At 50.4% G+C, this 26,379-nt stretch overlaps 1 protein-coding gene across 17 annotated transcripts in view; it reads right to left on the bottom strand.

Annotated features, from left to right (window-relative positions):
• Carmil1 (capping protein regulator and myosin 1 linker 1) overlaps positions 1 to 26,379 on the bottom strand; it is a 230,180-nt gene that overhangs the window by 85,407 nt on the left and 118,394 nt on the right. For 15 of the 17 annotated variants that reach the window (XM_021734403.3, XM_078020631.1, XM_005337027.5 and 12 more), the window contains 7 exons: positions 25,889 to 25,964; positions 20,547 to 20,635; positions 19,330 to 19,424; positions 12,424 to 12,510; positions 4,960 to 5,063; positions 2,725 to 2,802; positions 2,521 to 2,597 (listed from right to left, as the gene is read on the bottom strand). In XM_021734403.3, coding sequence (XP_021590078.2) covers positions 2,521 to 2,597; positions 2,725 to 2,802; positions 4,960 to 5,063; positions 12,424 to 12,510; positions 19,330 to 19,424; positions 20,547 to 20,635; positions 25,889 to 25,964 — 606 coding nt within the window. Of the gene's footprint in view, positions 1 to 2,520; positions 2,598 to 2,724; positions 2,803 to 4,959; positions 5,064 to 9,617; positions 9,787 to 12,423; positions 12,511 to 19,329; positions 19,425 to 20,546; positions 20,636 to 25,888; positions 25,965 to 26,379 lie in introns of those variants that run through there. The other 2 variants (XM_078020626.1, XM_078020636.1) reach the window with 2 other exon arrangements.

The raw sequence follows: 26,379 nt of genomic DNA, 5'->3' as shown, positions 1-26,379 counted from the left end.
AAACGCCCGAGGCCTAAATGGAGAAATCAAGGCTGGTGCGGAACGCGCCAGGTCTTCAGTGCCCTGAGCACGTCTCCTCGGCAGCTGGTGAGCCCCTGGACTTGACCCCATCCGTCTCCAGGAAACGGCACATCTGGAGTTTTTAAAAGCAGGAGGTCAGAGAGGCACACTTTGCATTGATCTTAAGAGGCTTCCCACTGGGTAGTGTCAGACATGAAGGATCTCTGCCTGCAGATGGCTGTGTTTAGAAATAGCAGGTCTCGGATGCAGCAAGATGGGGACGTGGTGTCAAGCTGAGCCATAGCTCCAAGTCTGAGTGGCGGGAAGCCTGCTCGGCGAATCACCTGTTGAGCTCCTCCATCCGCTCTGTGAATCTTCCTCCAGCCCCAGAGTCAGAATAAAGAGAAAACTCAAAATGAAGTGGCTGCAAGCTCCTGTGCATCCCCCGGCCGCTGGCGGGAAGTAAGAGGGTCAAACCCCAGCTCAGGGGTGAAGGAGAACTGAAGGCCCCGGAACACCCTGGTGTGGAGGCCCTTGGCCTGTTGGGTTCCCTCTGGCGGAACTGGTGGGAGAATGGAAGACGTGCCAGGCGACAGCGGGAGCCCCTGCGCGGGGAGCAGCGTGGATGGCGGAGGGAGGGGGCGGAGCCACCCGTGTCCAGCTCACCCCCTGTCAGTCCATGATTCTTCATGCCCAAGGTCTGGGAAGACCTGGGAACATCTGGCAGATTCAAAATACAGTTTAAAACAAGAGGATTCCAGGAGGAAAAATCTAAACCAGAATCTTTACCTGAAAAGATGAAAAACCAAACTAAGAGGAAAGAGAGGACATATGGTATTGGACGTCTCCAAAGCTGTGTGCAGAGAGGACAGCGCACCAGCTTGGGCACTCCTGCGCCTTGTGTGCCGTAAGCAAACGCCGTCCAGTGGTTCGCCGACTGGTCTTGCTCCTGCTGCTTTGTCCTGGTTGACTGTTCAGTGTCCCCAAATACCCGGGTCCCCTTTCTGAGGGGGCTGACACCTGCCATTGAGAGCCTCGTGCTCTCCGCGGCCAGCAGAGGTGAAGGGAAGAGACGAGTGCAGCTTCCCGAGATGCTTTGAGAGCAAGGGACTTTGCTGGGGTCTCTCTCTGCTGTGGGACTGTGAAGGCTCTGGAGAGGACGGCCTCCCAGGTGAGGGGGAAGGGAATGTGGCGGCTACCCTTGCTGAAGGCCAATGGAGGCCAATGGGGTGGAGCAGCCCTGGGGACCGGGCGGGTCACTGTTACTACAGCCTGGCACACTTATGAAATTATCTGTGAACAAATGCGTGACGGGCCTAGCTCTCCTTCACACCTCAGCGTGAATGCAGCGATCTTGACATCGTCACTGGGCGCTTCCCAGGGCTGGCCTGGGGAGGAGCTGGCTTGAACAGTCTAATCACAGCCTGTCACTGGGCGCTTCCCAGGGCTGGCCTGGGTGAGAAGCTGGCTTGAACAGTTTAATCACAGCCTCTCCTTGGAGGACAATCTGTCAGCACGGGGCGCTCCATGAGCTTCGGGGCTGCACTGCCGAGCAGTCCCCAGACGCAACGGAGCTGTGGACGTAAAAGAGCGGAAGACACAAAAGCTCTGCAGTCTCTGCCGTCACTCGGGCCTTTCAGTCACAGCCAGAGCCACTTCGTAAGCTGCCGTCCACCACAGGAGCTGAGCAGGGCCACCAGAAGGACCTAGAACCAAGCAGGTGCTCATGGTTCTTCCCACCTCTGACCCTCCTCTACTGAGGAACTGGTGACGTGTGTGGCTCCTGCAGAATTTACACCACTGTTCATTAATGAAGCAAAAAGCACTCTAACTATAGACTGTCAAATCTGCCAGCCACGACCGCGGGTCACGCTGCCAGGCTGAGAGCTCAGCATGTGTGAGGGCTACCCACCCCCCAGCAGACGGAGCTCCTAAAAAGCCAGCTATGGACCGCGGAGGTGGCCCCACTACAAAGCAACACCATGCACTGTGAACGACAAGCAATGACCACGTCCTGTTTCCGACCTGCAGCCCTGGGCAGGCTGAGGCTGGCTGATCCGGGCAGGATGGCCAGGGCCACACCTACGCAGCCCCGACGGTCCCCTCACCTCCTCCCGCCCTCTCACACTCCATGCCGCTGCCTCCCGGAGTCCTAGTGCTTCTCCACGGCTTCCACACATCGAGGGGCGGGAGCTTTGGGAGGGCTGTTGCCTCTGCCCCCAGAAAGAGTTTGTCCTTACTTCTAGGCTTGTCACTGGGACTCACACCCACAGAAGTTTCTAGAAGGGCTTTCACTGTATGAAGAGAGCACCTGCTCACATGAAAAGCCATGAGCCACCCAGCTCAGAGTCAGTGGAGGTACTGGTAAGAACCTGACCGGGCCAAGGAAGAGGATGGAGCCTGCCGCCAAGGCCACACAGGGTCCAAGGCTGTCCTCCTGGGCAGCACGCACCCCTGCAGCCTGTTTTCACTGTCACTACGTCATTCTCCCAGAGAAGGCTCTGCAGGAGGGATTCGTACCGGTGAGAGAAGACGGTTCTGGAGAGATTGAGCACAGCTAAGTACTGCAGGCATCCGCGGAGGAGAGCACCACAGACCTGGGGAGAAGCAGCACACTTACTTTCAGACATCTCTAGGTCCAGGAGAAGGTCTTACTAGAGACAAAGGCTGTGCGCACGCACACAGTGTTTCTAAGACCCCCAAAGCCACGGGAAAGAACATTACCATGTCCACGGAGCACTCTGTGTTGGATAGGTCCAGGTGAGCAATGGCATTTGGCTGAGCCAAGAAATTGTACATGTGCTTGAAATAAAGAACAAAAATTAATGTCAGGATCTAGAAACACACACACACACACACACACACACACCCCTGCCACACAACCACAAGTTAGTGTGTCAACAGGGAGTTGCCATAATCCCCAGGATCACTCTGATGTTCCCAAAAGGATTTGAAGAACTTCCTGCCACTCCCTTCCCTTCCCTGAGAGAAACATCCAAAGTTCATCTAAAATAAATTTATGCTTCAGTAAAAAAAAGAAAAAATGGCCAAATGGAATCTTTTCTGCCAAACCCTTTTTTACACTTGACTTCATTTTCCTGACAAGCTCCATTTTATTACAGATTTTTGGAATAGTGCTAATTAATTTTAACTCTTGAGACTGAAAACTCCACCTGCACTGCGGCCACCCTATCGAAATGCTAACAGCTCCTTTTGAACGTGTTCAAGGAAGCACTCCTTTGTGTCTGAGCCACGGGATGGTCTCAGCTGCGCTCCTTCTGCCTAGCCCAGTGGTTTCTCCACCTGCAGGGATTTCCAGAAATCTAGCAAGAACAGCCAGCAGCACTATCCGTCCTCTACATAAAAACAGCACTCGGATTTCAGGGCCTAGACCCACCCTGACCTCTTCCCCAGCGCAAGGCCACCCAAACACTGCCACCATCACTCTGCTGTCCTCCAATGACCTCACTGGGCGACTGTGAGCGCTCGCTGGGTCAACAGGCAGGTGGCAGGGACTGTCCTCTGCTCCTCTGGACACCACTAGATGCACTGATCCCCAGGAAGCTGTGCCCCAGGCGCCCAGTGCCCAGCAAGCACCCCCAGCACAGTACTCACTACGTGGGGCTTCAGGAAGTCCCTAGAGGCAGAAGCCTAGTGCCTTAGAGTGACCAGAGGACGCCCAGGACAGGCTGGGCGGGAGCTGCTGCTCGGACTGAGGACCCCATTTGTGTCATCCACCTGTTTCCTCACTCTCACTGTGGGCCTGGCCTAGTGACCTCAGGGGCACGGGAAGGATGTGGCTTTGCTCCCAGCTACCAGCTGGGGGAGCTCCTGCCACCTGAAGAGGCCTTCCCCAGGCACCAGGGTGGCCTGGAAGTAGGCCAGTCACAGGCCCCAGGCCTCGCTGTCCCTGGCCCGGAGCCTGCTCTGGCTCAGGCCCCGTCCCATCCACTCTTCCCAGAGGAGCTGGAACAGGACCCAGCCTGCCGGGGGAGCCTGCCGCTCTTCTGTCCTCTGCGGCAACATCCCTGCCCCCAGCTCAGTCTCTCCTCCTTCCCTGTGTCCCTCAGCTCGGCCACGGGGGCCTCACACCGGCCTCCCCGCTTCACCCTGGAAGGGAGCAGGTGTAGGAACCGCCAGGAAAGGTGACAATGGGATCGGGAAGTGACTGAGGAGCCCGGTGCCCCAGAAAGCCGGTGAGTGTGAAGGACGGAAGGAAAACCACAAAGAGGCTTCATTGGTATTCCCTGCCTCACCAGTAAAGTAGCAGCAAACCAGGAGAACAGGCTCCTCGGGGTTTCTCATGCCTCCAAGCAGCAGAACAAACCAAAGCTCTTCAGATGCCCACTCCCGCGGCCTGTTGTGGAAGGAGCACTGCCTCTGACTCAGTGCTGTGACCAGAAGGGACCATGCACCCATGTGGCAATGAGACCTACCTAGTCCTCTGTGTCAGGGACACAGTCAGCTACCTGAATTTCAGAGGCAGGTACGCGAGCACCATGTTATAACTGGGTGGTTTCTGGGGTTCATAAACAAAGGTCAAGAGTGGCTCAGGTTACTTTTATTTGGGGATGGGCTGGGGTTTATGTTACAAACCCCTTTTAATTGCAAACCGTGATTAAAAACCCACCCATCTTCCAAACACTATGATTTTAATGATGAAATATTTCAGATCACATCACCAATACTTCTGACCAGACAAGGGTAGCTGGTGAAATAATGTTTTTAAATAAAGGAAATAACTCCTTCAGAAACACATTTCCAAAAGCAAGGTGAACTTCAGCACCATCAAGGAAAAACCACCCGGGGACAGACTGCATTCGGCGCAGGAGGGCTCTGGAGTTTCACCAGAGCACCTCATAAGGTGGTGGCCATGCGATGTTAAGGGGTCCAGAGACACAGAGATGGAGAAGTGACACTTGAACTGGCGTCTCTGGGGGCCAAGTGGGACAGACTCACCGAGAGGTCGTCTCCGCGGAGCGTGTTCCCTGAGAGGTCCAGGTGGGTGAGGGTGGAGGCGGTCAGCGGGTTGGCACTGAGGGACTGAGAAAGGCTGTTCACCCCTGCAGCGGAGAGAGAGGCCGCTCAGACTCCACCAGGAAACCCAACGGGGCCAGCGAGACTCCAGCCCCGGCCCAGCAGCCCCCACAGCAGCCTTGGCGCAAGGTGACTCAGCTCCCCATCACCCAGAATCAGAGGGCCAAGGAGCCGGCTCTGCTCCTCCCACCCCTCCCACCCCTTCCCACGTGACTGAGCACAGACCGCATCCGACCCTGGGGTCTCCGAATGCTGGAGCCCTCTAACCGGTGATCTACCCCTTCCCCCAAATCCTGCCAAGAGACTCCTGACGTTGTGAGTGACGTTCAGATGATACACGTGCCATTGCAGGTGACGTAGGCTATCGAACCCTAGGAAATCGACAGGGTATTGCCCTACTTCATGGCAAAATATGGATTGAAACTGTTTTACCATGTAAGAAGCAATGCAAAGGGAAAACGTTAAATCAACACCCTGTGAGTCTGCGTGTACAGAACATGAACGGCCCAAGGCGACATCGGCTGAACTGAAGCCTCAAACCCACCTCCAAAGGCTGGGGCTCTGAGGAGGCCGGGCCTGGGCTCACCTCCACCTGGTGACAGGTACCAACACAGGCCCAGTCAGCACCTAGCAGGGTGTGGGCTTTGATCAGGTCTCCTTTCTTCATAGCAGAGTTATCAAGTGGAGTCCAGGAGAGTCAGGTCATATACTCCCTACCACTCTGATGATTATTCATAAGACAACAGACAGGGGATACCTCCATGTTTCTCTCAAAAGTCTACATTTCTAGCTGGGTGTGGTGGTGCACACCTGTAACCCCAGCTACTTGGGAGGCCAAGGCAGGAGAATTGCAAGCTTGAGGCCAGCCTCAGCAACTCAGGGAGTCCCTAAGCAACTTATGTCTCAAAATAAAAGGTTGAGGATGTTGCTCAGTGGTAGAGCCCCCCTGGGTTCGGCCCTTGGTACGGGGGAACAAACCCAGAGCTTCATGCATGCAGGGCAAGCACTCTACCACCCAGCCACATCCTCAATGTCTTTTATTTTGAGACAGGGTGTTGCTAAGTTGCCCAGGCTGGCCTCGAACTTGTGATTCTCCTGCCTCAGCCTCCTGAGTAGCTGGGGTTGCAGGTGTGTGCACAAAATTCTTCCTGGTCATGTCCACAGTAGAGACGTGGGAACTCCAAGGAAAGAGCTGGGGGCACAGCAGCCTCCGCTGAGCACCTCCCTAAGACAAGTGCAGAACACTCAGGGGTGGTGCTGACGAGGGGCCCCTGCACCCTCCAACCTCAGAGAGATACAAAAACCATTCCAGGAGCCCAGGATGGACCACCGAGCCGTTTCTCAAAGCAGGCAGACATTTGGGCGAGTTAAGGAGACAACGGCAAATATTTTAATGTAGCACAAGAAAGGATTTCTTGGCTGCGAACTCAATGTTAATAAAGTGCAGGGCATTGGGAAATATATACATGTGTGTGAGACCCATTCTTTGCCTTGGAAAAATGCAAAGACCTTCATGTAAAAAAACTACCTAGACCCCAGGATGAAAGTCAGTGCTACATAAGGAATATCTTCTCATTTCAAGAAGTCTTCTGAAAGCCACTAGGGCTGGCACCGACCAGCTGAAGTCCAGCTTGGGGCTGACACAGACTTGAACCCTGGCAGCCTGCAGATCCACACTCAGCACCCACGGGCGCAGCAAGCACAGTGAAAACAGCAGCAGGGACCTTTCCTGCTCACTGTCCCCCCAACGATACAGTGTGACTGTCCACCTGGGGTCGCGCTGCCCTAGGTATTGCCCGTGACCTAGAGGTGGCTGGAGTGTAGGGAAGGTGTGAGCGGTTGTGTACAAGCACTGCATGTTTTACAGGAGGACTCTGGAAGCATCTGTGAATTCTGCATCCACAGCACAGGGACGGTTTCCTAGAGCCAATTCCTACGGCAACTGAGGGACGGTGGTATTCACGGTGCACCGAGGCAGCGGCTACCAACAAGGCTGGCACCAGAGCTTGCTGACGAAGGGTGAGGTCTGACCGCTGTGTTGGACGGAAGGAAGTTGTGAGGGCCTGCAGGAAAGGCCAATGTCTGGAGGGATCTCCTGTGATGGCCTGGCTGGTGGATTCCCACTAGTTTGTCTATTTTAATATCAATCTTTTTCTTTAATGAAATCATTGGGTCTAAAACGCATGGAGAATACCAGACTCTCATCAAGAGAATCACTGCAAGAATCTCATCCTTAGTGGGGTGTTCTAAGACCCAATAAATACACTCCAAAATGAGGAGGCCAAATTAGTCCTGGCAGCAAAAGGCTCCCTGACAGGCGTGGGCCCTGGCCGGTGGCCAAAGCCTGAGCACACTCCAGGCAGGACCGTGTGGTCACTCAGCTTCATGCTACTGAAACAGCAGGCAGACTTCCTCCCCGCCCCCCCAGCCCACGTCCACAGGAGCCTGCCTTGGTCCGCCCACGAGAGCAGGGAATTATGAAAGTGCAGGACTGGAAGAGAATCAGGGCTCTGGCAAACCCCACCCAACACAGAGCGGCGGCTGCTCTCCATGCTGGCCCCTGGCGACTCCCGCCAGCCTTCGTGTTTATTATTGGAATGTTTACAGCTGGAAAAGGGGGACCAGATGGCCCTGCCTTGACATGGTCTGCCAACCGGCAGGACACCTCCAGAGATCCAGAGAACCACCAGAGAGCAAGCATCTGAGGAGAGAAGGCTACTGGGAGGCACTGGGGAGGCACAAGGGAACTTCTGAAAAATGTCTTAGATGATGGAGCCTTGAATATCAATGTTTTCAAGGAACTAAAATATAAACGTTAGTCAAATTCAACAGAAACTTAAAACTGCAATTTAATCTGAGCTATTCTGAAATTGTGAACCTTTCAGAATCTATGTATAAGCCTTTAAGAAATCAATGTTAAAAAAAGCATTTCAAGATATTTGTTTTAAAACAGATAAACATAAAATTCTTTGGGTCTCATGTTACAAAACAATAGTAATTCTCAAAACACATTCCACTATATTTTGTTTCAGGAGAGAGATAACTAGGAGGACTAACTTGTGAAGGGTACAGGCAATTTGGGGCTGCCCTCAGCATAAAGATGCTACGGGGCCTGACGGGGCCCATAGAGCCTCCCTTCTCCTACCACTGTGAGAGGTGGAAGGGAGGGACCTGGAACCGAGGCCCCCCCGGGAAGAACAAATGATCGCCACACCCCTCTCTTTCTTCTATGATACTGAACAAATACAGAAATGTCATTGAAAAGGCCTTTCAAAAAGACGCGGAAAAGGCCTCTGTCCATCAAAGAGCACAGGATAAATGAGGAGCCCTCTTGATAGGCAGAGAAGCCATGTAAAGTCAAGAGGAGATGAAAACTGAAAATAGAAAACGAACCGAGAATGTGGAGCAGCCTTCTCCCCAAAGGAAACAGAAAGCACTGAGACAAGCGGGCGGGGGATGCCTGAGCAAAACCTGGAGGAGCTAAAATTGAATCAGCCGGGCCCTTCAGTCCATGCCTGAGAAGGAATGCAGAGGGCAACACCTGGTGACTGAGCACATAGAGAAACCTGCACACAATACCTGAGGACAAGGTGGCAACAAATACGAAAAGAAGCTTTTCACGACGCACACACTTTCCCACCTAGTGATTCTACTTGCAAACGCCATCCTAAAAAAGATATTAAGTAAATGGCCAAAATTACCAAGCAAATTTTGGTTAGTGTTAGCTGGATTACAAAGAACTAAAAATGGTTTACGTGTACAGCAATAGATTTTTTAAAATAAATCCTGGAACATGATTCCACACCCTAGAACACATACACCCATTGACAGTGATTCTGTATTTACTTATATAAGCAATCACCACACACTGTGAAGGAAAACAAGTTTGTGAACTAGTGCAGTATAATCCCAAATACGCTGTGAACATGTGTTTGCACCCGCGTGTGTACATAAGGAACTGTCGGGCAGGAAACGCTGTGGAAGGCTGGGCACCAACCTGTCAGCAGTGACAATCTGTCATGTCTCAGTGCTGCCATTAAAAGTCACTTTACTTATTTATACTTTTCATTGTCTTCTAAGTCTTTCCCACAAATATGCAATGCACTGATCACCAGGAAAAAGTCACCATTTGTAAAATTAATTTTCTGAAGTATAACAGGGATAATAGAAAGGGGCTAAGATTTAGCTTCAGGAAATGGGGATGGTTTCCAGCTCCAGTTTAGAATGAACTGACTGTTGGGGAAAATCTCTCCCTTTGGTAGTATACTTTTATGCCTTACTCTTAAACATGTGTACTTGCAAAATCATGAGATTTAGGGAACTAATTTCAATTTCCAATCACTCTGAGTGTAAGTGCATGCAGAATAATCTACAATTAGACAGATACAAAATCACCAAGTGCCCCTTTGCCTCACTCATTTACCCAAGGCCTGCTCGGTGACTGCCTGAGATGCACCAGGCACCAGAACACAGAGAAGAATGGGGCGAAGAAAGCCTTTACCCTGCAGAAACTTCCAGGCTAGGACGCAATCAGAAGGCAGTGGCAAACGTGTGATAATAGAGGGATTTACTGTGCTCACAGAGGAAGGAGCGTCTAGTTGAGATGGTGAAGTGGTGGACATCGTCCAAGAAGGCTTCAAAGAGACAGTGAGGTTGAAGCTGAATTTCATAGGGTGAGCAATAATCTGTGTATAGGGACACCACGGTTGTCCCAGCCTGAAATAAAAGTACACAAAAACATGACGGCATAAAATGATGACGGTGGTAACCATGATGGCAGTGTCAGGGTATGGACAGTGATGGAGTGGGTGGTGATGGTGGTAGTGATAGTAATGATGTTGGTGATGGTGGTGATGATGATGGTGAGGGTAAAAGTGATGGTGATGGTGGTAGTGATGATGCCTGGGGGTAATGGTGATGGTGGTGAGGGTGATGATAGTGGTCATGGTGATGACAGTGATGACAGTGGGGTAATGGTGATGGTGTAATGATGGTGATGGTGATGGTGATGGTGGTGGTGGTGATGGTGGTGGTGGTGGTGGTGATGGTGGTGGTGTTGGTGATGGTGATGGTGGTGGTGATGGTGGTGATGGTGGTGATGGTGGTAGTGGTGGTGATGATGGTGATGGTGATGGTGATGGTGGTGGTGGTGGTGGTGATGGTGATGGTGGTGGTGGTGGTGGTGGTGGTGATGATGGTGGTGATGATGGTGATGGTGGTGATGGTGGTGGTGGTGGTGATGGTGGTGGTGATATTGGTGATGGTGGTGATGGTGGTGATGGTGGTGGTGGTGGTGGTGGTGGTGGTGATGGTGGTGGTGGTGGTGGTGGTGGTGGTGATGGTGGTGGTGGTGGTGGTGGAGGTGGTGGTGATGGTGGTGATGGTGGTGATGGTGGTGGTGGTGGTGGCGGTGGTGGCGGTGGTGGCGGTGGTGGTGGCGGTGGTGGCGGTGATGGTGGTGGTGGTGGTGATGGTGGTGGTGATGGTGGTGGTGATGGTGGTGGTGGTGGTGGTGATGGTGGTGGTGGTGGTGGTGGTGGTGGTGGTGGTGGTGATGGTGGTGATGGTGGTGGTGATGGTGGTGGTGGTGATGGTGGTGGTGGTAGTGATGGTGGTGGTGGTGATGGTGATGGTGGTGGTGGTAGTGATGGTGGTGGTGGTGGTGGTGATGGTGGTGGTGGTGGTGGTGGTGGTGATGGTGGTGGTGATGGTGGTGGTTATGGTGGTGGTGGTGATGGTGGTGGTGATGGTGATGGTGGTGGTGTGGTGGTGGTGGTGGAGGTGGTGGTGGTGGTGGTGGTGGTGGTGATGGTGGTGATGGTGGTGGTGATGGTGATGGTGATGGTGGAGGTGGTGATGGTGGAGGTGGTGATGGTGGTGGTGGTGGTGGAGGTGGAGGTGGTGGTGGTGGTGGTGGTGATGGTGGTGATGGTGATGGTGGTGGTGATGGTGATGGTGATGGTGGAGGTGGTGATGGTGGAGGTGGTGATGGTGGTGGTGGTGGTGTGTGATGGTGATGGTGATGGTGGTGGTGGTGGTGGTGGTGGTGATGGTGGTGGTGGTGGTGGTGGTGGTGGTGGTGATGGTGGTGGTGATGGTGGTGGTGGTGGTGGTGGTGGAGGTGGTGGTGGTGATGGTGGTGGTGGTGGTGGTGGTGGTGGAGGTGGTGGTGGTGATGGTGGTGGTGGTGGTGGTGGTGGTGTGGTGGTGGTGGTGGTGGTGATGGTGGTGATGGTGGAGGTGGTGATGGTGGTGGTGAGGGCATGGGTATTGGTAATGTGAGAGTAATAGTGATGATGGCGTTCTTAGTGATGGTGGTGGTCCTAAGAGTTAACAGCAGCTGCTGCTAGTAGTACCTATTAGGACCTTGGTTCCAGAAACCACACTCTCTTTATATTATCTAATTTAACCCTCTACCTGTGAGAGACAGATCTTCTATTTCTGTCCCACAAATGAGGCAACGAGGGAAGAACGCGAGGAGGAGCTCAAGTTCCCTGTGAGTGTCCCGGGGAAGAAGAGATGAGGAGAACATGTTCATGTAAGTGTGAAAGCCAGGACCGAGTCTCCGGCAACCTGACAAGACTGAGGCTGCTACCTGCGATGCCTCCAAAGACGGTCTGCAAAAGAGCCACCAAGCCGTTCCGTTCCAGAACCTGCACCACAGCCCCAGAGTGGTCCAGGTCCTGCGCCAGGTGCTGAAGGCACAGAGGAAAGGGGGGCACCGCTGTGAGGAGGGCCGCACTCTACCAGGAGAGACGCAGCGTCACATGTGGGGTCCAGCATCATCCCAAAGAAAGAGTCAGCGGTGGCCTCGGGATCTGCAGGCGCGTCTCAGCAGAGAAGGTCTCGGACGAAGCTTTTGTACAATAAACAGGGGCCCCCAGGAATTCTGGGGCGAGAGGAGGCTGCCTGGGGCCCGGGGTGTGCAGACACAAAGGCAGGATGGAGGCAGGATAGAGGCAGGGGACTCCCTGACCTCGTCACGAGGTGACAGTGTGGCCGAATAACGAGAGAGTTCCCGGGCCTTGGTGGCCCTGGATGAACTACAGGAGGAGGTGGGTCAGGAGGGATCTGGGGGGACATCAGGCCATTTCCAGACCTGAGGAGCGGAGACACGGGGAGGCGCAGCGAGGAGGAGAGGCCTGGCAGAGGCGGCCCCCAGGGCAAAGCCCACGTGTCTGCAGGGACAGACAGACGGGCCCCAGGTGCCCGGGAGGGGGCAGGGATGGAGGCTGAGGCAGCCAGGTGGGCACGCGCTGACTCAAAGACGGACTCTCCACTCTAAAACCACTGGAGACCTGGGGCTTCACGTCACACCGTATCTACCTTAGGACTGCAGAGGATGGGATGCGCGACACGGTGCTAAACAGATGAAATATACTGTACCTTTAGGTGATAGTGAGGTTTTAGATAAATTTAAATGCTTTAATCCCTTCGGGAGTTTGGCAAATTGAATACTTAAAGAGGACACACCTGAGAAAGAAAAAAAAAAAAGAGATTATTAGACTTTTCAAGTTCTCAGTTGTATTTGGCAGTACATGAAGATAAACGTGATTCCCGTGAAGGGACCGTGTTTTCCTGTCTGCAGCCGGAGGCTATGTTCCAGCCATTTACCATGATCCCCTTTCCCTCTGCCCCACTTGTGGGGTGGACGAACGGCAGAGTGTTCAGTCCACAAGACGGTATCTGAAACTTGACCATCACCAACATTTTTCTCTGGTCAAATGCGACCCTCTTCTGATAGTCCCATCTAAAATGCAGATCTTCCTGAGAACAGCAATATAACTGTCCCCCTTTTCTATTTAACCTCTGACTTAACGAGCTGACCTCCTCTGGATGAGGAGCTGCATACTACTTAACTATAGTCAAGAATGGAATATTATTAATTACTCAGATAACAGCTTCACTTTTAACACGTGGATTCCTAAACTCAACTGGCTTATGGTTAGCCACCTCAGACGGGGCACGAGCACATTTTAACCATCCCCCCCCCCTTTGGTACTGGCGATTGAGCCCAGGGGAGCTCTACTGTTGAGCTCCATCCCCAGCCCCGTTTGAGAGAGGAGCTCACTGAGTTGCTGAGGCTGGACTTGAACTTGTGATTCTCTTGCCTCTGCCTCAGCCGGGATCACAGGCATGCACCACTGCACCCAGCTATGTTTCGGCTTCTTACAGTCAGGTTTTTAACTTGGAATGACAAGAATTTACAGTATTTAAAATTAATGGCTGGAGTGGGAGGACAGACACCAGCTCACTCACTCGAGGGCTGCAATGAAGGCAGAGCGTTTTCTGGGGGAAATGAGTGATAGGTGACTGTGGGCCCTCCCTACGGTCCCTCAAGCAACCCCACTTGCAGGGGGGCTGTCACCTCCCGGGGGCAGCTCTAGGGAAGCTCCTAAAACCCTAACAAGCAAACGCTCCCCTAGACCAAGTCTGAGATTGCAGGCATCAATGGGAATCACTGCTGGTTGCTGCTCTGTTACACAACCCCGAATTCTCTACAAATCTTACCAGATTTTACGAGAAATAACCACGTGAAAATAGCAAAAGTTGTACATCTGACTAAGCATGAAGTGTTGGATGTTCCGGAAATCCCTGCCCCTCTCCAGAGTGCCGGGGTGTGGGGGGAAGGCCTTTAATTAGACACTGCTAAGACGACTATGTCTAAGTCAGGTGGCGCACACTCCTGCCATCCCAGCTGCTCAGAAGACCGAGGCCAGACCGGGCAACTGGCCCAGGTCCTGTCTAAAACCTAAAGGGGGTGGAGCTCAGTGGTGGAGCACCTCTGGGTTCAATCCCTAGTCGGCCCCACTAAGAAAGTCACCTCTACGGCCTTCCATGCCGTTTGTTTCTTCTTATTCACTTTGCCTCAGTGGGGACTGAACCAGGACCTTCGCTGCTAACCAGCTCCAAGGAACAGTAAGTCAACCCAGGAGCAGTAAGCGACTTAAAGCTCCCACAGAGAGAAGCAAGACGCCAGACATATACACGCCGTGCTGCCTGGTTCAGGAGTTGGCAAAGCTGGTCTGTCACCGCACAGGGCAGAACACACCTTCTCCTGAGCTGTGGAGGGCAGGGACGGGCAACACGGGGCCAAGCACTGCACGCCCGGGGGGCTGTGGACGCTCCACTGCACCCAGGCAGGGTTCTGCAGGAGTGCGGCCACGCTGACTTTCACTAAGACCACAGTCTGGGTCCTGGAAGGCGTGGTCCCGACAGGCGCTTTACTGGGAGGTGGTGGGAACGTCAGGGGGCCTCATGGGAGGTCTCCAGGTCAGTGGGGACGCGCCCTCAGAGGGAACCTTGGGACCCAGTCTCCTCCTCAGTGCTCCCTGACTCGTGGTGTGAGCAGCGCTCTCGGCCGTCATCTCCACCGTGACGTGCCGCCTCACCACAGGTCCAAAGTCAAAGGGCCATTCAGGCACAGACGGGAACCTCCAGACCTGTGAGCAGAACCCAATCGTTCTCTTTACGAGTTAATTATCTCGGATTTTTTGTTATAGCGATGGAACTCGTGTAACACACTTGGGATTTATGGACGTTTCTGAATGCACATGTACTTCAAACAGAAAAATATTAGATTTCCACTTTTAAATTTGATAGGAGTTATCACCGCCCACTCATCAAATATTTTCTGTTATTTAGCAAAGCATATGCTATAATGATGTTAATAAAAAAAATGATATCCTTAAAGCCACATTCTTCTTTCAATCATTCCAAAAATATTTTTTATATGACCAAAATTATTTCTGCTAAAATCTACCACTAAAACTCAAAAATTATATTCCAATTGATTCATTTCACTTCATTTTTTGAGAAGACAACAATTTTAAACTTTTAATCGTCTTCTGTGTGTCAGCCATTCACAGCAGCACACAATCCTGGAAATGCTCAAGCCAAAGAAGGGCTGGGACGGAGCTTTACCCGGCCAGGGACACCACCCACCTTTTCATCCCTGAGTCCCTAACCCCTGTATAAAAAGGGAGGTGCCCAGAAAGGACAGATGATCCAACAATATTCTCTGGAAGCCATGAAACCAAAAAGGACTCACAACGAAGCACCTAAATTCAGATAAAAGTGAGAGTCAGGTTGGATAGTTCTACTTTTTGAAAAGCAGATCTAAAAGTGAACAGGATTAAAAGGACAGAAATAAAAGGCACAGATAGTCTAGCTAATGTATCTATTCTTCAAATTCCAGACAAGTCATTGGAAACACACAATGGCTAATTAAGAGCACATCTAATTAAAAACATGGTTCTCTATCCTAGAGAGAAATAATAAATTATTTCAATGACTTGTTTTACAAATCATATACCATAGGCCTTGGTGATAGTCAGATGAAGTGGTGCCAGGTTCTTATGTGTTACAAAAATCCAAGAGAGATTGTCTTTCTTGAAAGGTTTTCATTTCCTGGCATGCATAAGTCATAAACGTATTTCTTCTTTAAAGAAACCCCTCTCCCATGCTAATGAAAGGGAATTCGTAATTCAGGGCAGCACTGCTCATTTATAATATCTATAATAAGAGGGTCAGAGGTTGGCTCAGTGGTAAAATACGCACTTTGCATGCACAAGGCTCTGGGTTCAACCTCTAGTACCAAAAATAATGAAAGAACTAAATTGATTGATGACATTTTCTCTACATCCTTCGGATTTAAACTAAAGTAAAAATATGTAGTTTTGTCAGAAGAGAATCCCTTATATAAATCAAGTCGCTGCATAACTAACCGAAAAGCAAACATTATTCATGTTCAAGAGTGGCATGTTTTTATTTCTACACTACAGAATTTTTGCTTATAGGAACACTTCAGGTACCAGTTTTCCACATTCTCTTTTTAGGGGTGCAGTCAGTACCTTACAGAGTGTGAGAAAACAATACTCTCGAATCAGTTAGACCCGGATTGAAATCAGGCTGGGAAACCTGCGGGTGTCCCCCATTCCTGTAATATCCATCTGTTAACAGGAGAAAAGGCCCAGAAGTCACACTGGAGTCCAGGCACGGAGAGTCCTTGCCCAGCACCCTGCACACTCACTAGCAGGGTGAGTCCGGCTAACCTAGCAAAAACCATCAGGCCCCCCAGAGAAGGCTCTGTGAGGAGCCGCGGCCACGCATGCAGCACCTGGACCCGCCATGGCGCAGGCCACCCACACAAACCCTGAGTGACGTGGGGCTGGACAAGTGAGCTGCTGCCCTGGTTAAAGTTTCTCTGCACAGTTACATTCTGGGGAATTAAAAAAAGAACCAATGATCTCCACCAAAAAACGCCCATGTCAACAACCACCAGGCCAGGGAAGGCTGATGCGTTTATCCTAGGAAAGAGACGGGTGGGGGATGGCACAATCCCTAGAAAGGTGGCCAGTTCTTATACCAAGGACCCCGTCAGCAGAGCTCAGAGAGGGAGAGACGTGAGCCTTGGAAATGTAAATCAAGAAAATAAAATGACCTTCCCTGTGTGCTCTGAAGTCCTCACGCAGTGACGCCCAGCACAACTGATGGCCAAGAAAACTGTCCTCCAAAGAAAAGGCCCGGGGATGCTTTCTTGTGGCCAGAACTGCTCAATGCACACTTTTGCCCAAAATAAAGTAAAGGCATACTTTGGAGCTGTGAATGAAACACTGAATTTACCATTAAAACTTATTTAGAGGTTTTACTGGATGAAATTACCTTTCTTGTGATTTTTTAAATATGTGTCAAAATTAGAAAAAAAAAAGATCCAATTTTAATTTTCCTCTTCAAAAAGAAACTATTATAGCTCCCTCTACTTTGAAGCATTTTTGCCTAATAAAAAAGTAATTATAAAATGTTTAGCATGGTAATTTGCTATCTGATGTTATTAACTTACAAACACTGGAAAATTAAATTTGACATTGCAAATTTAACCTCATTCATCATGTATGCACCTAAAAGCCTGTAACACCATACAAAATTCTAATACTTGTATATTTTGGAATCGTTATGACTCACACAGTAGAAAATAGTTTAAGATAGGTCCTTGTTAATTTGGAGCATCAGTATTAAAAATGTAACACATTTCTGCCTGTAGAGTTCTAGCAATATGATGTGAGGAAACCAGTTTAAACAGAATGACCACAAAACAAGGGCAGCAGAGGTATACTGCAAGGACACACAACCATAGATAGACACTTCTTTCACTTTTCTTCTTTTACCTGCTGATTGTATTTTGAATACACCACTTTAATTTAGTAAACCTCCTTTATGGTTCCTAAAAAATATAAAATACACTGTTTTTAGGTTTCCTAAAAAGGTTCATAAGTAATGATTGTCTGTAAATCATAATCAGCATGTGTCTATGATGCATTATGATGCCCACTCTTCATTCTGCTTGGCCTTATGAAGTCACTTGAGAAAAATTTTGGATTATTTGAAATTTAGATTAGTAATAAAGTCATATAATTTCATTAAAAGATAATTCTTTTAGAAGAAGAGGAGGAGGAGGAGGAGGAGGAGGGGGAGGAGGAGGGGAGGAGGAGGGGAAGGAGGAGAGAGAAGAGGAGGAAGGGGAGGAGGAGAGGGAGGAGGCGGAGGAGGTGGAGGGAGATGATGAGGGGGAGGAGGAGAGGGAGGAAAAAGAGGAAGAGGGGGAGGAGAGGGAGGAGAGGGAGGAGGGGAGGAGGGGAGGAGAAGGGGGAGGAGGAGAGGGAGGGGGAGGAGGGGAGGAGAAGGGGGAGGAGGAGAGGGAGGAGGAAGGGGAGGAGGGGGAGGAGAGGGAGGAGAGGGAGGAGGGGGAGGAGGAGGGGGAGGGGGAGGAGGGGAGGAGAAGGGGGAGGAGGAGAGGGAGGAGGAAGGGGAGGAGGAGGGGGACAGTGCTTTTTATTACCAAGGCTCCTCCAGAGAGAAGGAAGGTGGGAAGAAGGAGAGCAATGGACATGGAGGAGCAGAGAAGTGGACATGGGGGAGGTTTTGGACTTTGGAAATGGCTTTTGGGGTGTCAAAAATTGAAGCCGCAGAAGAGGAACCACCCGAAGGAGTGGGCCAGCACCTAGCAGAGGCCAAGGAGAGCGCCCATCGAGACTCCACCATGACACCTGTGAATGGGCCGCAGGAGGGTGGAAAGACAGAGTCGGGACTCGGGGGAGCCTGGCAGGAAGCAGCACAGAAATGCTACTTTGACGTCATCTCACTCTAAAGAGGAAATGAAATCTCCATCAACTTCACCATGGTGTTTAAAACTGCATACAAGAATGAAGACTCAGTGAAATCAAACTCAATTTAAAGAAAATGTAAACTGACTACGGACCAGGTCTCACACTAAGTGCAAAACAATGACCACACCAAGAAGGAAAAGCAGAACTGTCTCTCGGTCCCTCTGTCCAGTGGAATAATCAATCTTCATCAGGTCTGTGACATGGGAAGAGGAAAGGCCCTTACTCAACAAGCCAAGAAGCATCTTCACAGGAAACGTTCTGAGAACCGAGCCTCAGGTTCCCCTTTCTGACCCCGCGACCCTCATCTACTGAAGCCTTCTTCCTCCAAGTGAGCCCCAGCCTTCACCCTCCCCTTAGCCTGACACTTTAGTTAAACATTAAAAGGTATTTGTGGTGGCAGGACCCTAAGATGGCCTCCAAGGTCCCCACACTGGAAAGCACCTACAATAGGACGAGACTGGCGCAAAAAAAACGGGATTTCACCACCTCCGTGACTCATGGGTTGGTTCTAAATTCATCACCAGGGAAACTGCCCTGGTCAGCCTGCCTGGTCTGGTGACCAGAGAGCTGTGTTCCCGCTGTGCCCCACGGGGAGAAGTGCCACATTGTGGGCAAGGCCTGAGCTCAGTCTCCAGGGGCAGGAAGTGGCCTCCATCAGCAGCAGCGAGAAAACAGTGCTGCACCCAAGGAAATAAACTTGCCACAACCAGGAACTCGGGGAGGACCCTGGCCAAAGCAGCCACAGCCCCCTCTGCCAACACACTTCAGCCCTGGACGAGACGCCGGGCACAGAGCAGCCCCTAGACCCAGATCCCGCCCGGCCCTGAGGTGACATTTCCACCTCGTTTTAAGCCACCCGACGTGTGATGATTGGTTATGCAGCAATAGATAACTAATAAACCATTTTAACAACAATATTCTCCTTCTTTTTGTATCTTTTTTTTTAAGTTGATCAAATAATGAAATTGTAACATGAGCATTCTCTCAAAAGGTGAGAACTAGAAGCAAAAACCACATCATCAGCATTTACAGCATAATTGTAACTTAGCCTGATGCCCGTCTTTGTGGGAATAAAGCCCCTCTCCCCCACGACGCGGCGTCCAGGGAACCCTGACTGCTGCGGTACCTCTGTCCTCCAGCGGGTTGCCAGCAAGGTCGATCGTGTGGAGCCCTGAGTTGGGGTTATGTGCTAGGGCACTGGCCAGTTTTTGTGCAAAATCTCTGCAAGTAAACAAAACAGTAAGAGTAAATATCCGAGTAAATAAAGAGGATGTAAAACTGTTCATATGAAATATTTTAGAATGAAAATAGTGAAGTCTAAACAACAGAAACCCCCTTTATGTATCAACCTGCACCTCACATATGTGTTAACCCCACTAATGACTCATTAGAGGAAGCACAGCCAGAATACGGCTCACATCCAGTCACCAAAACATCACTCAAAAGCAAAGAGAACACACACAACTGCCCTTTTAAAGACACATGCTTTATGATATCAATGGTACTACTTGATCTTTTATCATTTCTTTTTTTTTAAATCCTGGATTCAACCTGCTTTTCATAGAAATTCCAGCGGCCACTCAGTTCTCATGTGCCGCAACACTCATGGATATAAAACTGATCACTTGATTATTGAGCTAAAGGCTACAATCACTATATTGTACAAAACACAAACCACTCTGCACGTTGCATTCAGGTTGATGTAACTTGGATGACAAAACCCAACGCTTGTCACAGGCTACAGGGACTCTTTGCCCTCACAGTCCGTGCTCTGAACCCAAGGCCTGGTGTGACCCCTACCGCTAGGTGAAGGCCGCGTCAGGGTCAACAGGAGGGGACAAAAGTGACTGAACCAGCCAAGCAGAGCAGGAAAGCCTCAGGAGACACGGAGCCATGTCACCACTGCCAGCAACCATGATCCCGGGAGTGGCAGCGGCCCCCACCACAGGGTAGGCCCTGTCCTGTGCCCTGTGCGTGTCCCCTCATCCACCCTGGCCTCTGCCATTCTGCAAGGAAGGCACCTCTGTCACCCTTTCCCAGAGCAAAGCGCCTGAGTCGCAGAGAGCCAGGGGACTGCCAAGGACGAGGCTCTCGGTCAAGGTCCACGCTGCTGACCACCAGCCTTGGCTCCCCACAAACACCAAGCAACCCTCCCTGGCACAGTAAAGGCCAAGTCCTGGCCCTCGTGACAGAAAGGGCAGCACGGGATTGCTTTCTGCTTTTTCCAGCAAGGAGAACTGAACATATGCGTAGGCCGGAGTTTTAAGATCTACGCGATGATTAAAAGAGTGAATGCCCCCGAGTCTTAACGCCCCGCGTTCACACCTTCAGGAAAATACTCACGTTCGCAGTCCAGCGTTTTCCAACACCAGTTCTTCCAGCCGACTGGACCGACTCACCACCCTTAAGATCTGTTCGCAGACGTCAGCAGACTGTAACGGAAACGTTTGTTGACCATCCCGTGAGTCAAAAGAAAGCCACCTCACTGTTACAATGCAGTGTCATGCAAAGTCTAGAGCAAACAGAACACTCACCCATGAACCCAGTCACTCAACAGCTCCTGAAGTGCACCAACCACTCACACTGTCACAACGAGGACCGTGAGAACGCAGGGACATAAAGGGTAGAGCGCACCCGTGACAGGGGTGAGCAACCACAAGAACGCACAGTCAGTGTGTCGACAGCCCCCACTCCTGTGTCGAATGCATGTTCCAGGCATGTCGACAGTCCCCACTTCTACTGAAACTCAACCAACATGTGGTAGCAGGTGAGGCTTTGGGAGGGGACTAGTCATGAACAGGATCACTGCCCTGAGAAAGGAGCACCCAGGGAGCTGCCTGCCCTCCCACCATGTGGAGACACAGCTGCAGGGGCCTCCAGCAGCAGGAACCAGGCCCCAGGAGACTCTGAATCTTCCGCTGCCTTGATGACAGACTCCCCAGCCTCCATAACCATGAACAGTAAGCTCCTCTTGTTTACCAGCGACCCAGTCTATGGTGTTTTGTTATAGGCAGTCCAACAGGCTAAGACAAAGAAATACACGACTAAGGTGAAATAATAGAGGCCATCTTGGTAGGGGTACAAGATCCCTTAGGCCCATGTCACCCAAGCTTGGGAACTCCCAAAGGGCTTCCCAAAGAAGCGGAGGTGCAGAGCGGAGAGCTGAAGACCATGGCGAGTGAGGGGTCAGTGACATGACGTGTCCTCTGGAGCTCTCCAGGGGACAGGCCCTGCGCTGAGCCCTTCAGGAGCATTTCATGATGAATGCTGGCTAAGGATTGCCAACCCCTTTTTGTAGGTAAGAAAGCTAAGTGGAAAGGGGTCACACATTTTAACCGGGAGCTTGATGAGCACGTGGTGGCTGGTATCGTGACGCTGCCACCATACTGTAACTGGGGACGGGGAAGAGCTCAATGACAGGAAAGAGTTAAACCCTGGCCTGTGTTCCATGCGTTTTCAAGACATCTTGTATCTACATGATGATCATAGCTGTGGAAAGAGGAGTGGTTAGGATGCAACGTTAGAAGAAACTGCAAAAAGAGAATGAAACAAGATTGCAACTAAGTCCAGCCCTGGGGCTCCGCAGGCTGAGCAGGCTCCCAAGCTCTCCCCGCAGCCTCAGCAACTCGGTGAGATCCTGTCTCTAAACGAAATATAAAAAAGGATTGGGGATGTGACTCGGTGGTTCAGAGCCCAGGGGTTCAATCTGCCCCAAAGAAAGATTACTATTAAAATGAGCTCTGAACCCTGGAAAAGCATATCCTAGGGACAGAATGGTACCTGATTCTTTCTTTTCAATTTTTATGTATGTTTTATATTTATTTATATATATTCTGCCTTATTCCAAAACTAAAGGTAGCGCGTGACCTTCATTGTTTAAATATAGAAAAGTTATTTTTTCAAATACTAAGAGTTATTTTAAAAGCTCATTACAACCTGGGGTCTATTTAAATCCTTTGTGCATTAATAAGAGAAAGCACGTTGTGTGAGTCCAGGCACACGACAATCAAAGCACTTTCTTGCCTTAAAATATCACATAAAATGTTAACAGTCCTCTCACTTATCAGATCACGAATACCCAGCTGGACTGACCACTGTGGAAGGAGTCTGAGGGGGCCTGCGCCACACGTTTCCAGCCAAGCCTCACCTGGAGACCCCGAGTCCCCGGCATCTATGCTTTCACACTTCCACTAGGTCCACAGTGCCTCTCTCCACCGTTCCCGGGCTTCTAAGGTGTCCTCATGGACAGATGAAGAGGAAATTGGATTCCAGCCAACCTGATGCTGCAGTGTGCATTAGGCTAACAGTGGGGCTTTCTGACAGGGGCCCCGACCAGCTAGACTGCTCATGAGGCACACCTGAGGCAGCTGGTTACCTGTGCTGTCCAGGCACAAAGGGGTTGCCTGGGCCATGCGTTTGCAGGGATCCTCCTTCTCGAAGTGCTGCCTCTTCTGAGCTACCTCACAGAGCATCAGGAAGGATAATTCACCAAAGCACACCAAATTTGTGTTACTGTATTTAAGTTTGGTGTGCTTTGATGAATTAACCAATAAATATAGTAACACAAGTTTATTTCAGAGAGTGCAGGAAAGTGTGTCCAACTTCTCCTTAAGTCACCAGCATGGGAGGGTTGTGACAAGTCATCCTTGACTACACTAATCCGGCTCACTTTTACTGAGCATCACTCCATGAAAAGCATCTACAATGAGGAATAGAGACGAAACGTTTTAGGTGCACACACACCTGGCACCGAGCAGAACATGACCACGGCCACAGTTCTCTCAAACGTCTCCTGCATGCTCAGCCCTGACTCAGAAAAAAAACTATTAAAAAATAACTAAATTCAGTGGCCAAGAGCTTGCATTTAATTAAAAATCAAATGCATAGAACAGAAAACTAGGATCAAGTTAAGGCCATAAATGAACTAGTACAAAATAATAAATATGGAACTTTAGGGCTAAAAGGAACCACGTACATTACCTGCTACAATCATATCATCTTTAAAGACTTTCAAAACGATGCAAGGACCCGCCTGAGTTACCAAACCGAGAAAGTTGAAGCAGATGGTAATTCACCACTCTTTTAACAAATCAGGAATGTTGGACAGGAATACAACCCTCATCGCACAGTTGGATTCTTTTAAATCCTCTATTCAGATCAGGATTAGTGGCTGCTAATTTGCTTCATAAAATCAGCATTGAGCATGTAAGTCATATTTTACATGAAGCACCTTAGCACAGAAACCCTTGTATTAAATCTTAATGATCCAGGTAGTCCGTGTAACTTGAGAGAAAACCACTTAGTTTTTCTCTGCATTTCAAGTTTTAAAAAATCCCAAAAAACCAACGTACTTCTTTGTGTTATCCTTTCCTTCAAATAAACTCCACGTTAAAATGTGCTCTGAGATTGCCCACCACAATACCACTGGAGAACAAAGCATCTCTTCCTTTTATTTTTGGGTGAAAAACATAAGGAATTTTCTTTTCAAGACTTGAACACCGATATCCACAAAGATCACTTTTCATTTTAAAATATCAAATGTTGAAAATATGTGCACACATTGGTTTCTGATCAAGTCTCAGTTCCTGGGAGAGTGGTACCAGCCACCTCCCATCCTTTCAGGATGCCCAGGAAGCACACAGCACTGCTCGCTTTGCTTCACCAGCACCTAACGGACCTGGCGTGCGTGCTACACACTTGGGCAGCTGAAGGGCAGGGGGTGCCGGTGCCAAGGGCCTGGACACGCTCCCGTACCACTGAAGTGGGACGATTTCCATAAGCAGGAGGATAGCACGGTCTCTTTAGAACTCTTTGGGTCACGAGCAATTGACTTTAGCAAGCTCCTGTTCCCTTGATCCTGCGACCCTTGGGCTGACCTCACTCCACCAACGCGCCTCTTTCCCCCTGTAAGGTCCGCTAGTTCAGTCCTGGGAACGGCCCCACGCAGCAGGCAGCAAATAAGAGGCTTCTTCCCAGGTTTGTCCTGGGGGCTACCTGCTGTTCCCTGAGGGATCCCTGGCCCTGCTCCTGGCTCTCAGCTCCATCCGGGCTCAGACACTAGAGCAGCCCAGAAGATACAATTCCCACAGTCCAGTCCCTATCACCCCCCCCCCCCCGCCCCGAGCTCCTTTCTGGGCCTCTTTGCTGGTACAGGTGTGACAACAAGAACCACAGCTATGAAATGCCTGTAACCCACCAGGGACTGGGTATAAGTTCTCCCCCATCACTGACTCATCTCCACAACCCACAAATTAGTTTCGTGGCTGTATTCACTCATCCATTGACTCACTGAACTTATTCTATATCCATTAACCCAATTTTTACCAAGTAGCAACCACGAGCCGTGCACGTGAGAAACACAGGGTAGAGAGGAGCCAGACATGAGCTGGAGCCCTCTCGCAGTCATAGGTAAGCAGGAAGCTGCGGCAACTTCTCCAAGGTCACACAGGCTGGGGAAGAGTCAACTGAGACTCGGATTCTGACGCCAAGCCACACTGTTGTCCTAAGGCCCCAAAGGAGTTCAGCTTAAAGACTCACACCTGCCCCAATCCTGGTAAATTCAGGGAATCAAGTGGCCCCCTAGTAACCCATCTCCACCCCCCTCTTCTGTAGATCCACATTTCAATTCAAAACCTATCTTTTCATTATGAAATTCCTAAACCTCCAGGTTCTATGCCTTCTGAAAGCTGGAGGCGTTGAAATGGGAGCCTACAATGAAACAATATCTAAATTATTTCTCATTGTAAACTGAGGCACCAGGAAGCTGCCTGGTATCTGTCCATAAACTACCTAAACGTGCACGATCCCCAACCGAGCATCCTGTTCCCACAGGAAAACAGACAAATATTTCTCTCCCCATCTCCTGTGAAAACAGACAAGATTTCACTCCAATTTCATTCTGCTTACATGTAAATTTCCCAGAAAAGGCATATAGACCAACTCTACCTCTTCACAGTTCCTGAAATCCTTTGTTTGTTTGTTTGGGGGGGGTACAAGGGATTGAATCCAGGGGCACTTGACCACTGAGCCTCATCCCCAGCCCTATTTTGTGTTTTATTTAGAGACAGGGTCTCACTGAGTGGCTTAGCACCTCACTTTTGTTAAGGCTGGCTTTGAACTTATGATCCTCCTCACGAGCTGCCTCAGCCTCCCGAGCCACTGGGACCACAGGCATGCGCCACTGCACCGGGCCTCCTGAAATTTTTTGAAAGGGCAACCTCATGTAGAGGAAATACAGAACAGGAGCATCGGATTCACTATCTGCAGCTGTGCTGATGTAACGCCAACGGTTTTTGCCGACGGAATGAGTACGTACTGAACGCTACACTAAGTGTGTCTTTCTGTCCATGAGGAAGGACTTCTCTGAAGCATCTCCATTACAAATTTTACAAAATGGTATGCAAATCCCTTACAGGAAAATATCTACTCAAGAAATAAAATGGATGCAGTTTACCAACATGAGAGAAAAAAACATTTTTTACACAATTACTAGGTTTTTTAAAATATTTTTCTTAGTTGTAGTTGGACACAATACCTTTACTTATTTATTTTATGCGGTGCTGAGGATCCGACCCAGTGCCTTGCGTGTCCTAGGCAAGGGCTCTACCGCTGAGCCACAGTCCCAGCCCCACGACTATGAGGTTTCTGAAACTCAGCCACACACTGCCACATGTTGAGCCACTCACCAGTCTTAGGTCCTTCGAAGACAGCTTGGTGAACCACTGATTGTACTCCAGAGCAGCAACGATGGGGATGAGGTCCCTGGAAGGAAGGCAGGCAGGGCGTGAAGGACCCTCACAGACCACCCCGGCCGGCCCGGGCAAGAGCCCACAGCACCCACTGCACGGAGGATTCCTGACACCCGCCAGCGCAACATCCAGCCCACCCTGTTTTGGCCACGGTACAACAATCTACTCTCCACGGCATCTTCATCACGATGCACGCAGAACCCCCAGGGCTGAGGGGAGCCCTCCGGGGACCGACCGGGTCCTACTAGAGGAAGTGAGGTGGGCAGCGTTCATCTGCAGGGCTTCCCCTTCTGAAAGGCGTCATGTCTAAAGCTGCACTGTCTCACGTCTGTAGCCTGCTCCTTCATAACCTCTCTCACCCTCACGTACATCCCGTATTCTCTGGGAGCAGGAGCTGGCAGCACAGCCGAGGACCGGCCCCTCCTGGC

The sequence above is a fragment of the Ictidomys tridecemlineatus genome, chromosome 8, assembly GCF_052094955.1.
Source record: "Ictidomys tridecemlineatus isolate mIctTri1 chromosome 8, mIctTri1.hap1, whole genome shotgun sequence".
NCBI classification, from domain to species: Eukaryota; Metazoa; Chordata; class Mammalia; order Rodentia; family Sciuridae; genus Ictidomys; species Ictidomys tridecemlineatus.
The sequence above is the reverse complement of the archived record's forward strand: the minus strand, read 5'-3'. Positions and strand labels throughout refer to the sequence as shown.